Source organism: Nestor notabilis, unplaced genomic scaffold (assembly GCF_000696875.1).
Source record: "Nestor notabilis isolate BGI_N333 unplaced genomic scaffold, ASM69687v1 scaffold3988, whole genome shotgun sequence".
NCBI classification, from domain to species: domain Eukaryota; kingdom Metazoa; phylum Chordata; class Aves; order Psittaciformes; family Psittacidae; genus Nestor; species Nestor notabilis.
In genome coordinates this window covers 62,687-76,885 of record NW_009938564.1, presented here as the reverse complement: position 1 = coordinate 76,885, position 14,199 = coordinate 62,687, and the positions used below count along the sequence as shown (strand labels likewise).

Here is a 14,199-nt window from a genome sequence, read left to right as displayed (position 1 = left end):
TGACACCTCGGTGTTCCCCTGAGCAGCAGCTGTGTCTGCAGAGACTCTTCTTTCTGACTGAACTTTCCTTTGTCCCTCAGGAGCCCTATTACGTCCGTTGCATCAAGCCCAACGACAAGAAGTCACCGCAGCTGTTTGACGAGGAGCGGTGCAGGCACCAGGTGGAGTACCTCGGCCTGCTGGAGAACGTGCGGGTGCGACGCGCCGGCTTCGCCTACCGCCAGACCTACGAGAAGTTTCTGCACAGGTAGGAGGGGTGGCTCCCTTCAACGCTTGGCAGGGCTCAAGCTCAGGTCTTGGAATGAGGTGTGGGATCTGGCTGTCTCCCCTCGAGCGAAGAGGAAGTCTTGAGTCCTCTGGGCTCTCGACTTGCGTGGTTGAGTGTGATAACGTGGGTCTAACAGGGACTCTGCTCGCCTTTTGTGACAGCAGATGTGTGTAGAGGCGTGTAGAGGCTCCACTTCTGCTCAAATCCATTTGCTGTATGACTCTCTGCAGCAGGAAAGCGTACTGAAGTTCTTCCCCAGAGCATAACCCTCAAACCAGAACTAATTAACTTCTGTTTTCTCTCTGCACGTTGTCTAATTGTTGCAGCGAGACAGACAGACAGAACTGTGTGTCTTGGGAGGTGCTTGATGGTGCACAGTGACACGTGTGCACAGGAGAAAACCTGTGGACTTTAGAACTGGAAGTCTCAAGAGGGATAGCAACGTGACCCCATTAAAACGTGGCTTTGATACTTCTTGCCCTCTTAGTTCCTACTAGACTTGTGACAAATTAAATGGTTTAGATTGAAATTTGTCTTGTGGCTTCAGTGAAGCAGCCTGGGCAGTGAGAATTCCACCTCGTGCTGATGAAATAGTGAATTGAGTTTTCACTTCTGTTGTGGAAGCAGGTGAGAAAAAGGCTGTGAGTGTAGAAAACCATGAAACTCTTTGAGCAGGTGGGATGTCATGCATTAGGAACCAAGTGCTGCTGAAAGATCTTTTGCTCTTCACAGTGGAGATTTGCCTGGATATTTCATGATACCTGAAGTGGAACGAAAGGGTCTGGCTCACTAAATACAGCCTGCAGGGCTGTGTATCAGCTTTCTTCAACATCATGCAGTGGTTAGAGCATGCTTTCACCCTCACATGTGGAATTCATTACAACTTACTCTTCAGATTTGTGTAATTACTATTAATATAAACAGCTGCTTTGTTTTTAATGAAGGTTTGATGAGCTCCTGTAAGCTGAAGACCAGAAGTGGTGTTTACAGCCTGTAAACCAAATTAGCACATGGCAACTGGTTCAGCTTTCAGGCTATTGTAGCATTTGTTCTGCTGGACCCTGGAGTGGGATTAATCATCTCCAGCGTGGGGGATCAGACACTGTATTTGCATATCACGGTATTGCCTTTTCTAAGTTAAAAACCCAATAAATAACAATCTCCTGGCCTGGGTATTGGGTTTATTTTTACCAGAATTCTTTGTTCCTTGTCTGGATGAGAAACCCTCTTACAGGGGCTGGGGGAGATGATTTGTGGAACAAACTGTACAGCTTTTGAGTGGTTTGTGAACTGGGATCACAAGGAATCTGTTCCTTTATATTTAACATACTTACTGGGAGACTGGGAACGTGGAGTAGGCTCCAAGCCCTTCAGCTCCGGACTCCTGCACTGCATCTGTGGCACATCTTGAGACAGACCCAGTTACTCGGCAAGAGGTGACGTTGGGACCTAACTTTGTCACCTCTTTGCTTACACTGGTGAAAGATACTGTGAAAATTCAGTCCCACAAACATGTTTCACTCCCTTACAGGCCCCTGAAGCTTCCAGATTGTCTGAGCCCAAAGCAGGTACCTGTGCTTTGTTTTGCTGATTCCTCTGAGAGGGGACAGGAGATACATATCCGGTTATATAGAGATGAGAGATACATGTATATATATATGGGTGCAAGTATGCCTTTATATATATATATATGTATGTAGGTGTGTATATAAAATCATACTAAAAATAACATTCCTTTCTGTGAGAAAAGAGTTTGTTGCTATTTAGCCCTAAAATACAACCTTTACTTTTGATACCTCACACCTATCGGTAGCAAATGAAGCAAAGCCCAGTTAAGACCATACTAAATGTCCTTTTCAAACTTCATTTAAGCTCTGTGTGCACCACTCTGCCCTTAACCAGAAAGTAAAGCCCACGTATATTTTTGTTGGACCAGGAGATGCTGTGCGTTCACTTGGTAACTACATCTTCCAATTGGGTGGAATGCACGTCAGGGCCATGTATCTGAAATAGATGTGCTGCATTCCTTGGGTTTAATATATAGCTTCCTATCAAAAAGAAGCTGATTGGGTTTCAGGAAGGGGTCTGTGTGCAGGGCAGGGGGAAGGACGGCGCCTCTGAGGCATCTGCAGCCATGGCCACGGGTGAGCGTAATCCAACACGGTCACGGCATCCACATGCCTGTTTCCAGGCTGTGTTAAATATAGCACATAAATGACAGCAGCTAGCTGTGACCTGCACGGTGGGAAGAGGAGGGTAGGGCCCAGATTCATGTGCAGACCCGGTGTTTTTCATTAAAGGCTTCATAATTTAGTGGCTTGCAAAAATCTTGGTTCCTGGGAGAGCTCTGCTGGGAATTGTGAACTCCAGTAGCCCCTCATGCACGTTGGGTGTTTCTATAGCTAAGTACAGAGAAACAAAGGTGGTGTAGAAGTGGATGCTTAATGTAGAAGTGACCTTCAAAGCTCCAGGCAGGAAGAGGGGAAGGGTTGTGGTGTTAGTGAGCAGGTTTAGTTTGGGTTCTGCCTCACTATAATTAGCAGGAGGCTGGGATTTGGACCTGCTGCGGGGCACGAGCTGGTGGCATCACACCACACGTGCTGGGGAGGAACTAAAGCTGCACAAGGACCACCACGATATCCCAACACCAGCCCCACCACCTGAGGGCTCGGAGGGAGCTGGTCCCTTTTCCCCTGGGATGTCCTTCTATGCCATAGCCCTGCTTTTGTTGTGAAGGAGGAAGAGAATTACCCATCTCTTGGGCATGTTGGCAGGTCTCTGACATCTTCCCCTTCTTTTTCTGGCCCCCGTCAGCTTGTGCTGCTGCTCTGCTTGTCTTTTTTTTTCCCTAATGTAACAGTCTCAAGGGTTTTTCCAGTGAATTAACTATTGCAGGAACATCTTCCTGATGAGAACAGGAAAGAGAAACAAGTGGAAAACATTTGTCCCCTGTGTGTGCCTGTATTTGAGAGAAGGAATGCTTCTGCCAACCAAGTATAAATGCAAAATCCTCTTTTGTGAGTGTGTTTTTTAAGTACTCCTGTTTTAGCAACCAGTAAGATCCCTTGTCTGCATGGTGTAACCCTCACACTGATGGTGTTCCCTGCATAGGCACCTTCTTTTCCCCCTCTCTTCAACAGCGTATTTCAGAAGGCTAATTTGATGAATGAAAGCAGCAGGGTGATGTTATTTCCATTCAGGCTGATTTTAGTCCATTTAGTAACTCCTTGTAGTGCACCCTCTCCCCAGTAAAATGGTTTATTTCTGCATCCATTTAATAGGAGCTGAAAATTCTGCATGACTGAAACATTGAGATTGATGTTTGACTTGGATTGTGGGCTTTTAAATAGAGGAGTGCTTCAGATTGCTGCATGCCTGTTTTATTTAGAACAGGAATGTGGGTACTATTAGAGTGAAAATGTCTATTACAGTTTTGATTGTGTCCATAAATCTTACGTAGAAAATTCATTGTTGCTTTGTGCCAACGTGTGTTCACCTGATCAGCACTTTGCAGGGCTGGTAAATCTTACAGAGCTGAGTGGGATCCAGTTACTCTCGTGCTTCCTTTGTAGTTGTCTTAGTTCCAATCTGCATTCCTTCTCCCAGTGTAAAAAGGAGCTTGGAGAGTAAGGATGGGACGTAACAATTACAGGCAGTTGTGGTGTTCACAACTGTCGCAGTCAACTATCTGCTACCTTGGTAGATAATAGATGTTGTTAGAAATGTGGTGATCCAGAGCAAGATGTTAGAAATGTGACATACCAAAGTGATGAACAGGAGACGTTCCTTGCAGGATTGTTAAATGGAGGGTTTGTGACAAGGCAGCTGACTGCAGTTGGCTCCTTCTGCACAGTGTGAGCACACCAAAGCTGCTCTTCTCACCAAAGTAAATAACATTCAGATGGAATGCTGAGAGTGTGAATAAAGGAAGTGCCAAACCTGCAGGAAGACACTGGTGAGGTTTGTCATGTTTCATCAGTTTGGTGTTGATGAGGTGAACTCTTCACAAAATCATGCCTCTCGTATTCCTTTTCCTTGGATTTTGAGGCGCGTGACTCCTGCAGAGGATGTCTTGAGGCTCTTCTAGCTATAATCAGTTTTATTAGGATTTAGATCATAATTATTTCTAAAACCTGCTGAAGGTTGGCCAGGAGAAGCTGGGTGAGAGGTTTACATTTGTAAATCATACCTTGTAATTCCAGGTACAAGATGATCTCGGAATTCACTTGGCCAAACCATGACCTCCCTTCAGACAAAGATGCTGTGAAGAAGCTCATAGAGTGCCATGGATTTCAGCACGACGTGGCTTATGGCAAGACCAAGATCTTCATCCGCACGCCTCGAACTCTCTTCACCTTGGAGGAACTGCATGCCAAGATGCTTGTGAGGATTGTCCTCTTCCTACAGAAGGTAAAGCTGAGTTTACTGCATTAAAAACCTCAGTTCAAGTCCCTTAAACCACCTTTGCTCTGGATGTGCTGTGATGTGCTGTGAGCCGTAGGGCCTATCAGTTGCTGTTTTAAAAAGTTGCTCTTTACTCAGTGAAAGCAGCTCCTGGAAACTCACAGGAGTTTGTATGGCTGAATGTGTAAGAGGGATGCACACGGATGTTGAGACAGGCTTAAAAGCTGTGTGAAAGCTTAGTAGTGGATCCGTGCCATCAACTCTCATGGTAAAAGTCTTGGGGGTGCAGAGGAAGGAATAAAAGGGGAAAACAGAGTGAGAAAAGAGATGGGGGAACTTTCCCCGGAGGCCATCAAGGAAGAGAAGGGACAGGATTCCCAAATGAGCATCCTCCCGGGCATCTCTCCTGGAGCAACATGTGGTCTCCCTCGTCATATTGTTCCATTCATAATTACTGAGGTTTTATCAGGGTCTGTGTGAAATCCCTGTTGTTGTTTCTTATGATACTCTTAGTGCTGACAGGAGCATACAAACACTGGGGCCAGATGCTCGTGCTTCTTGGTTTGTTAAGCTTGGAGCATCCACCTTATGAAGTCCCCTAATGTAAACCAAAAAATACAGCTGAGGGATACAGAAAGAAGGGATAGTTTGCAGACTGGTAGCAAGCATTTCCCATAAGAACCTGTAACATCCAATATTGGAGGCTGTAGGTGCAAGCTGAGGAGTTACAGCACAGGAACAAGGGAAAACACTGTTGCAGAGCCTCTGGAAAACCTGCCTCAGCAGCTTGGGTGAAAGAGTGACAGAAAATAGAAGCCCCTTAGCATTACAAAGGGCAAGACACCTCAGGCAATGCACATCAGGAGCTGTGTGCTTGTCTTTCCTCTCTGACCATGGGATTTGAGCTCAAGATCTTCCTGGTTTTACCCTTAAGCAGTTTTACGTTCTGTGACTTCAGGGCAAACGCATTCTCAGACTTGGCTTAGAAGGGACTGTTCTGAGCCACGGGAGTTTGTTGTGACTTGGCAAGCTCTGAAATCATGGAGGGGCTTTTTTGGGGCCACAACAAATAGCAGTTGGTTTTGTAACCTCAAAACCAACATATACGAGAGGGATAAAAGTACAAGAGCTGCTTTTAGCACTTGCTGAAAACCGCGTTCTGTACGAGTGTGATCTGTCTAGTAAGGAGCAACAGCTTCTGACTTTCAGAGCCACAGAGATGGTGGAACTGACTCTGTCATTAGCAGGGACTGTTGACTAGTGCAAGATTTTAGAAACATGTTTCTTAAAATGGCTTTTTTCTTTGTCAATCTTGGAACTCAGGAAACAACAAGACTTCTGAAACCCTTTTTGCCCGTCAGAAATAGAAAGTGCTGACAGATGGGTATAAAGACTTCACAGAGAAAAAGTGTGCTCTAAAGCTGAGCAGTTAAAGTAAACTTGCACAAACTTCCTAACCCTCAATCACTTTTGGTGAAGAGTAAGACCCTGAAGGAAAAGTCCCCTGCTGCAAGCTTTAGTAGTTTTGTGAAACACATTTCTTGTGTTTACCAGGTATTTGGTCTGATTCCTTTTCATAGAATCCCAGCCTGGTTTGGGTTGAAGGGAACTTAAAGCTCATCCTGTTCCAACCCCCTGGCACGGGCAGGGACACCTTCCACTAGAGCAGGTTGCTCCAAGCCCCTGTGTCCAACCTGGCCTTGAGCACTGCCAGGGATGGGGCAGCCACAGCTTCTCTGGGCACCCTGTGCCAGCGCCTCAGCACCCTCCCAGGGAAGAGCTTCTGCCTCAGAGCTCATCTCAATCTCCCCTCTGGCAGGTTAAAGCCATTCCCCTTGTCCTGTCCCTACAGGCCCTTGTCCAAAGCCCCTCTCCAGATTTCTTATCAGCCCCTTTAGGTATTGGAAGATGAATTCCAGGTCTCTTCCCTGGAAATGGCAGCATGCCTTTCCGAAAGCTTATTCTGGCTTATTCATTTGGAGCGCAATGGGTCTGCTCTGTGAGGCCCCTCTCAAAACACCTCTGGTAGGTTCTTCTGGATTGTTTGCTGCAGTTCCACCACGCTCACTCTGGTTTCTCAGGAATTGTTCCCCCTCTGCAGCCACTTTTCTAAGCAGTTTGGTCTCATTTGGCTCATTCAGCAAGTTCACTGGGTCATGCCATTAATCTGGAGTCTCTCTTTCTTCCCGTGGTGGTATGAGGCAAGCTAATGAGTTCCTGCTTGAATAAAGCTGCAGAGGGGACACCTTGCTCCCAGGTGACCCTGGGTTTCATATTAAATGCCTGAGGACTTGAGAGGTGACCTTTGCTGCAGGTGAAAGGTGCAGTTACTGAAGAATGATTTGAAAGGCCCAGCCTGGCTGTGCTGTGAAACAGATGATGGCTCGCTGCAAGGTGAGCACTGAAGCTCCTCCTTCAGCTAAAAGCCACCAAATAGTGTGAGGCACAATGTAACAGCAAAATGCCAGTTTCTGTGAGTCTGCTGGCCCCTTCTTTAGAAGACAACTTCAGAATTGCATAGTCTGGGCTGTGATCTGGGCTCAGCAACCTCGGAGTTGAGCAGGGCTAAAGATTTTTGCCTGTAGGAACAGTGGATCAGCTCTGGCTCTGTGAGGGATTTTGCTATAGTGTTTTGTGTGGCATCGGGCATGCTGGGTTACATATAGAATGACTGCAGTGCTTTTGGGGTTTCTTTTGTTCCACAGTCAGCAAAAGTGACAGAAGTTTAATCACTGGTGCAATTGTCCTATGGCTTCCAAACCTCCCTGCCCTGTGTTCTCCTCTCCCTGGAGTGGAGAGGGACTAATACAACTCTGCACGGAGGCATCTTTCTCTTCTGCCCAAAGTATTGAAATAGGACAGGTAGCACCATCTTTTTGTTCTCTTTCTCTGCGAGATTCTAATTTGCCTGATAAAAGATCTGTGGGGAAAAGACAAGTGCTCAAGATACTGAAGACTTTGAAGAAAGCGCAGTGGCCAGAGCTCCTTTTCTGGAGCTGAAACCCCGTGTGGTTCACCTGGATCTCTGTTCATACTGAACGTTCTTCAGCCAGGCTCTGCAGTGTTTGCAGAGTAATGGAGAGGAGCTCTTTAATGTCCTGCAACTTGCAGCTAAAGCCAAGGAACACTCATGAATGAGGAAATGCTCACTACACAGCTCATCAACCAAGGAGCAGGCGTTGGGTTATGCCTGTAAGTATGTAGTTAGAGACCTCCCAGTGTTAAATCTGGAAAATGCTTCCATTTTCTTTCCACTTTGTGTGGTCTTCTGCATTTACCGTTAGATCTCACTCTCAGCAGTGTCAGGTCACTCCTGTGCTCATGCACCCGCCGTGTGCTGCTGCCAGTAGATGGGGCAGTTGGAGACTGGCAGTGCTGCAAAAGGAACAATCAACACAATACAAAATCAGGGTAAGGATGTGAAGAGGCCTTCTCTGTGCTCTGAAATCCTCCGAGCAGTTTTGCCTGTATCTTCATTTCTGTTCTCTACTTGCTTTCAATTGTTCATTGAAAACACGCATGGAAATGTAATTCTTGCTCCTTTTCCCTTTAGTTTTGCCTACAGCAGCAGAGGCTGAGTGAGGCAAACTGTGATTCCATCTCAAAGGAAAGAGATTAAATTAATCTTTTAAAAAAATAATTGAGCCTTCTGTTGCATTTGAATTTAGGAAAAGGAAAAGACAACTGGAGATAAAATGTGGTGTTGTTACAATAGGCACTCGTGTGATAAAAACTGAGGGAAGATGGAAGGCGTAGCCTTCAAAGGAGCTGATCACAGGCTGGGCTCCAGGAACGTTTGTCTTTGCACAGGAATGATTTTAAATGGAGGAAGAATCTGCATTTAGCAGTTCTGTTTCTTGGTAGCTTTAAATGCACGTCTTCATTTCTAATTATATATATTAAGGGCTTTATTGCTGTCATACAAATCACAAGGCTTTCAAAGAGAGATTCAGTAATTATCTTAAGAGCTTCATCGTGTGAGTAACCCTTAACCCTTAACATGATGCTGGTTCCTTTGTTTAATGACGATAAGAATTGGCTGCTTATGAGTTTGGGTAAATTGAATTAAAACTGACATCCAGTTTAAGGAGATAATTTTACTTTCTTTTGTTCCACATCTCCTAAATGGCTCCTTCTTTAGGTTTATCTTCAACGCTCCTTTTTCTTCTGTGATCGAATGTTAGTGAGATTCCAGGCTGTCATTTTACTTCAGACCAAAGGCAGTCAGTAAGCAGATGTGATTTAACTGTGGCAACTTGCTGGGTCCAGGAGAATTTACCAAGTGAGAGCTGTGTCCAGTATTAGCAAACCCATATGGCAGTGGCGACGGCGCTGCTGGAGTCAAATCGAGCGGTCATTTTAGGAGCACCAGCTGAGAACATCCCTGCATTTTGTGTTCTGTGTTTGGGTTTATTTACTATACCTGTGGTCTTGCCATCTATATGATTGCCTTCATGAATGCAAATGGAGCAGCTCTAACGTTAATGGTAAAAATAAAATCCAATAAAAGCTGCCATAAACCTCCCTTTGCTTTTTTTTCTGCCCTTGGAAACGTTCCCACAGATTCATTAGCTTTGCAGAACAGGGCTTTGTTCAAGGAAAAGAGCCCAGCCAGCACGTGCAGAATGCAAAGATGATGTATCTTGTCAATATAATTTAGTGCACTATTTCAGTGTAATTTTATCAGAGCACTACAGCTGCGGATGGTAATCGCTTCACTAAATCTCTGCTGCCTAATGCAGAGGAAGCAGGATGTGTCCGTGCCCTGCAGCCCAGCACCTCCTCGCCAGAGCCCCCAGAAGCCCTCCCAGCCCCGGGGGTCAGTGCAGCCCCACAGAGCCACACGCTGTGGTTGTCCCACTGTGGCCAAGTGGCATCTTCATCCCATCCCCATCCCCGTGCGGGGTCTGCAGCGGCTGCGATCCCGAGAGCTGTCACTCGCAGCTGTGATTTCCATGGCAACATTCCCCAGCCCCAGCAGGGAAGAGCAGAGAGAACCATGGCTGACTTGTCATCATGTAATGTTTCACCTGCCCTTTCTTCTCAGCCCCGTGAGTCCTTGAAGCATGGTGCGGGGGAAGCGCTAACCACAAAGGGAAGCTTTTGATCTGACAAAGAAGGCATTTCCATGTCAAATTATGGATGGGCAGTAGCAATCTGATGTGGGTTTGGTTCAGTGATCCAAATAAAAGGTGATGCATGTGTTTGCCATCCAGACTCGAGGCATTGACCATCCTGGGGGAATTGTGAAGTTCTGAATATAAGTGGAAATAGATATATAATTCTATGTGGATTTGTAGTGTGAACTGAGGCTGTGATCTTGAGAGGCTTTGACAGGGAGAAGTTGTAAAAGGAGACACTGTAGCTGCTTCCAGAGGAACAGTGGGTGTTGTGAAGGACCAAGTAAAATGAAGAACTGGATGTATTCCCTGTGTAGACAGTGCCAGTTGCTTTATGGCCAATCTGATCTCTCAGCAGACTGATCCGATTGCTTCACCTGTGCTGCTTGCCTCCCCTCATGCAGGTCTTCATGGATGTCTGCCCCATCCCCTCTCTGTCCTTTCTTCCCACAGAGAAGTGTTCTACCTTTCTTAACTGCTCCGTGTTTGTTCTTTGCTTCTGATTGTCCTTGTGGTCTTTACCAGCAGGAAACATGGAAGATGGTGAAATGATCTGTATTTGATATCTTCAGCATGAAAAACTCTACCTGGATTATTCATGGGATGAGGGAAGATTCCTGTCTTCTAATGGCAGCAGTGTTGTTCTGGTGATCGCAGACTTTACTTCCCTAATACGGGAGCTTTGGCAGCTCTCTCCATCTGTTCATCTAAAGCTATCTTCTTTGTCCCAGCATCTTCCTTCCATGGTCATTGCCAGAGGCCAGATACTCTGTAGAGTGCCACCACAACGGAGCCATGGGGTGGGTGCCCTTTGTCCGGACAGTGGGGTGCTGCCAACACTGCTAAGGGCACCAAATGGACCTGGAAACTCGTATGAGCAGGGAGGTGAAGGGTTTTCGTGGGGCTTTCAGGCTGAGCTGCAGCAGCAGCAGCTCAGGCTTGGCCTGGCAGGAGGCTGGAAGCAGCAGCATGTTGGCTGCAGCCGCTGTGGAGCAGCAGAAGGTGCTGCAGGAGCACGGTGGGAGCACGTGCAGGGCTCACGTGTGCCACTTGCTCACAACACCTTCCTTTTGTGTGTTACTGGACACGTCCTGCCAGTACAGTCTAATTAATTTCCGAGTGGACCCTTCCCTCTTTCCTACCCTGTGGAATATTGTTTCTCTTAAACAGAGCGATAGAATGAAGGTTTTTCAGCTGAGTCATGTGAAAAGAGAAAATAGGTTTTAGTAAATGAAGCGGCTCTTCCCACTCGCTGTTTACGTGCTCTGTAATGTGATTTGTGCGAACGGGGAGGCTTTCAGTTAAACCCATTTGCCTCAGACCTTTGCTGGGATCTGAATTGGCTTGAACTGGGAAAACACAGATCATGAATCATGGGTGGACAGGGTGGTGGGTGCTGTGGGTGAGCATCTGCTGCTCCATCCTACCCGTGCTCTGCGAGGAGGTGACCCCTTTCACAAAGCAATCGGCACTAGTCTGATTAAAGCCTCCTTCAGCTTTGAGCAGTTACTCAGAGTGCAGTGCCTCCGAGGAGCCCGGGGCAGCCCTGGTGCAGCTTCTGCGCTGCACTATTGACTTAAATATTTCATAACCTTTCCTGTTTGAGCTCCTTTAAAGCTGTGCGGGAAGGTTCATGCCTGTGTGAATTTCTAGCTGGGTTTTGGTTTATTCTTTGCAGTTTGGATGCCTGGGGGGCAGCTTGTGCTAGGGCAGCATGAAATATTGATCACGCTACAGCTCAGGCTAGTGCGAAGGAGGCCCGGTGGGAGGAGGTGTGCTGTGTTCCAGCGAGCATGAAATAGTTTTGCAAGGTTTAGTTAGTTGCAGAACTGCTCAAAAAAGATAACCCTGGTGTTTAATTTAGACGAGCTGGGTTTGTTTGCTGCATCCTGGGCGTTTGTTTGCTCCCTCATATGTTTCACTTGTGTGCTGGGTGGGTTTTCTTCTCCACGCGCAGAGATTGCAGCATTTAGGTCAGATGTAGATTATCCCTTTTTCCATGAAAGAGCTACAGCGAGGTGATCTTGGCATTCCAGGCTGGTCTGCTGGTTTTCCGTGTGCTCCGCAGGGCCCATGTGCTTGTTTTCCTTTCTCTCTTATATTGTTTGTAAGGGGAAATTGTGAGCTGGGAAGCAGCCTGCAGCTTGCAAATGAGCCAATAGGTTGGTGTATAGAATTCGTGTACTGAGAAGGTGATGAGCTTGATCTGTGTTGGGTTTCTTTAATCTTAGAAACATTGCTAGAAGCTCACTGAGGTTTTTAAGCTGATTCTAAAGGCACAGCCAAGTCTCCTTTACATTCATTGGGATTTTAATATGTTTTAATAAAAAACCAATCTCAGCTTTGTGAGACCCCCCCTGCAGCCCTGATCCAGCTCTGGGGAACAGCACCAGAGGGACGTGGAGCTGTTGGAGCGAGGCCAGAGGAGGCCCCGGAGTTGCTGCGAGGGCTGGAGCAGCTATTCTCGGGAGCCAGGCTGAGAGAGCTGGGCTGGGGCAGCTGGAGAACAGAAGGCTCCTGAAGGGGACACCTTAGAGCAGCTCCAGTGCCTAAAGGGGCTCCAGGAAACCTGGAGAGGGGCTTTGGACAAGGGCCTGTAGGGATAGGACAAGGGGAATGGCTTTAACCTGCCAGAGGGGAGACTGAGATGAGCTCTGAGGCAGAAGCTCTTCCCCGTGAGGGTGCTGAGGCGCTGGCACACGGTGCCCAGAGAAGCTGTAGCTGCTCCATCCCTGGCAGTGTTCAAGGCCAGGTTGGACACAGGGGCTTGGAGCAACCTGCTCTAGTGGAAGGTGTCCCTGCCCATGGCAGGGGTTGGAACAGGATCAGCTTTAAGGTTCCTTCCAACCCAAACCAGGCTGGGATTCTATGAATACTGCCAGCTTTTTCTGGTACCCTCTACCTGTTTGGCTTGGCAGACTTGTGTGGCTGTTCCTGGCTGGGAGCTTCGTGTGTGCTGGTTGGGATTTGGAGATCAAAGAAGGCAGATGGCTCTTGTGCTCATGCTGAAGTGTTTCAAGCAATGTCACTTGAATTTGAGGCTTGCTCTACGCTGCTGTAGATTTTTCCTGAAAGATATATGGACTTGCCTCTTTGAGTCTCCTGTTCCTCTGTCAGGTTTGGTTGAAGCTGGCTGGAGATTCAGGAGGTATCTCAGGAGGTCAGGTGGGGACAGTGTTATCTTTAGTCTCCTTTCTATGGGAAGCCAAGTTAATCAGAAGTGAAAGCCACAGACAAAGAGTGGCAAAGGAGGTATCATTTCATTCTTGCCTGTGGGAGGAATGACACAGGGCCCTGTGAGGCTCAGGCTTTTCCCTGTCCTTGCAGGATCTGCTAAGTGCAAGTGCTGGAACTACCAGCTTGCTGGTGTGGAGCTTGGATTGAAGTTCAAGCTGAAAGCTGCTCACTGCTTGTCAGGTCTCAGAAAGGTGATGCCTGTGAACTGCTGAATCCTTTCTGAACGTATATGAGCTCATTTTCATACAAATCATATGAAAACACCTTGGACATTATCTTGGGGCCAAAAGAGAGTAGTAGAATCCTGGATGAACGGATCTTCTTTCCATTGGGGTTTTGGCATGCAGAGCTCCCATTCTTGGCCATGGCTCTACCATTGTCGTACAGCATATAACAGAAAAATAGCTTTTGCAACAAAAAGAATCTGTTAAATGCCAGGATAAACTTCACTCTGGAAATGTTATTCTTTCATTTCATTTTACAATGCTTAGTATTCTTGAGTTCTAAAGCAGAGGTGGAGGGAAGAAAGGAAAATGTGCATTGGGAGAGGTAATGCTCCCCCAGTATTCGAGCCTGAGAACGGTGTGTGTTGGTAGGAAACACTCCAGCATCCTCATTTGTCTTGTGTAGGGGTCTGACCTTTGCTCACAACTCCACAGTGCTGAGTGCACACAGTGGCTGCTGGATAAGGGCTTTGTGGCTTTGACACAGCCTCCTCTGCTTTGTAGGTTTGCACAGTCCATGTTTCTGGATGAGTCTGCTGGACCATCAGCTTGCTGTGGCAGCAGCACTGATGCACTGCTTGAAGCAAAGATCATAGAATCATCAGCTGGTTTGGGTTTGAAGGGAACCTTAAAGCTCCTCCAGTTCCAACCCCTGCCACAGGCAGGGACACCTTCCACTAGAGCAGGTTGCTCCAAGCCCCTGTGTCCAGCCTTGGCCTTGAACACTGCCAGGGATGGGGCAGCCACAGCTTCCCTGTTTTGTTTCTGTGGAGGGGGCATGACAGGGATGTGAGCTGGTGAGGGCACAGATGAGCCCTGGGCTTCAAAAGGAAAACACTAAGCCAGGAAAACAATCAATTTTAAACATGTTTTTAACCCATTCCCCGGGAGGAGTTTGTTGTTCTCTTTGGCTTTCTTTTGGGGGGCGCTGCCGTTGTGGCTGTTA

At 47.1% G+C, this 14,199-nt stretch overlaps 1 protein-coding gene across 1 annotated transcript in view; it reads left to right on the top strand.

Moving 5' to 3' along the window:
• The window catches only part of MYO1D (myosin ID), a gene marked incomplete at its 5' end in the record, with an annotated part of 101,695 nt that overhangs the window by 27,018 nt on the left and 60,478 nt on the right, over positions 1 to 14,199 (top strand). The window contains 2 exons of the mRNA XM_010019378.1: positions 81 to 247; positions 4,471 to 4,678. Of these exons, the coding sequence (XP_010017680.1) occupies positions 81 to 247; positions 4,471 to 4,678 (375 nt within the window). The remainder of the gene's footprint in view (positions 1 to 80; positions 248 to 4,470; positions 4,679 to 14,199) is intronic.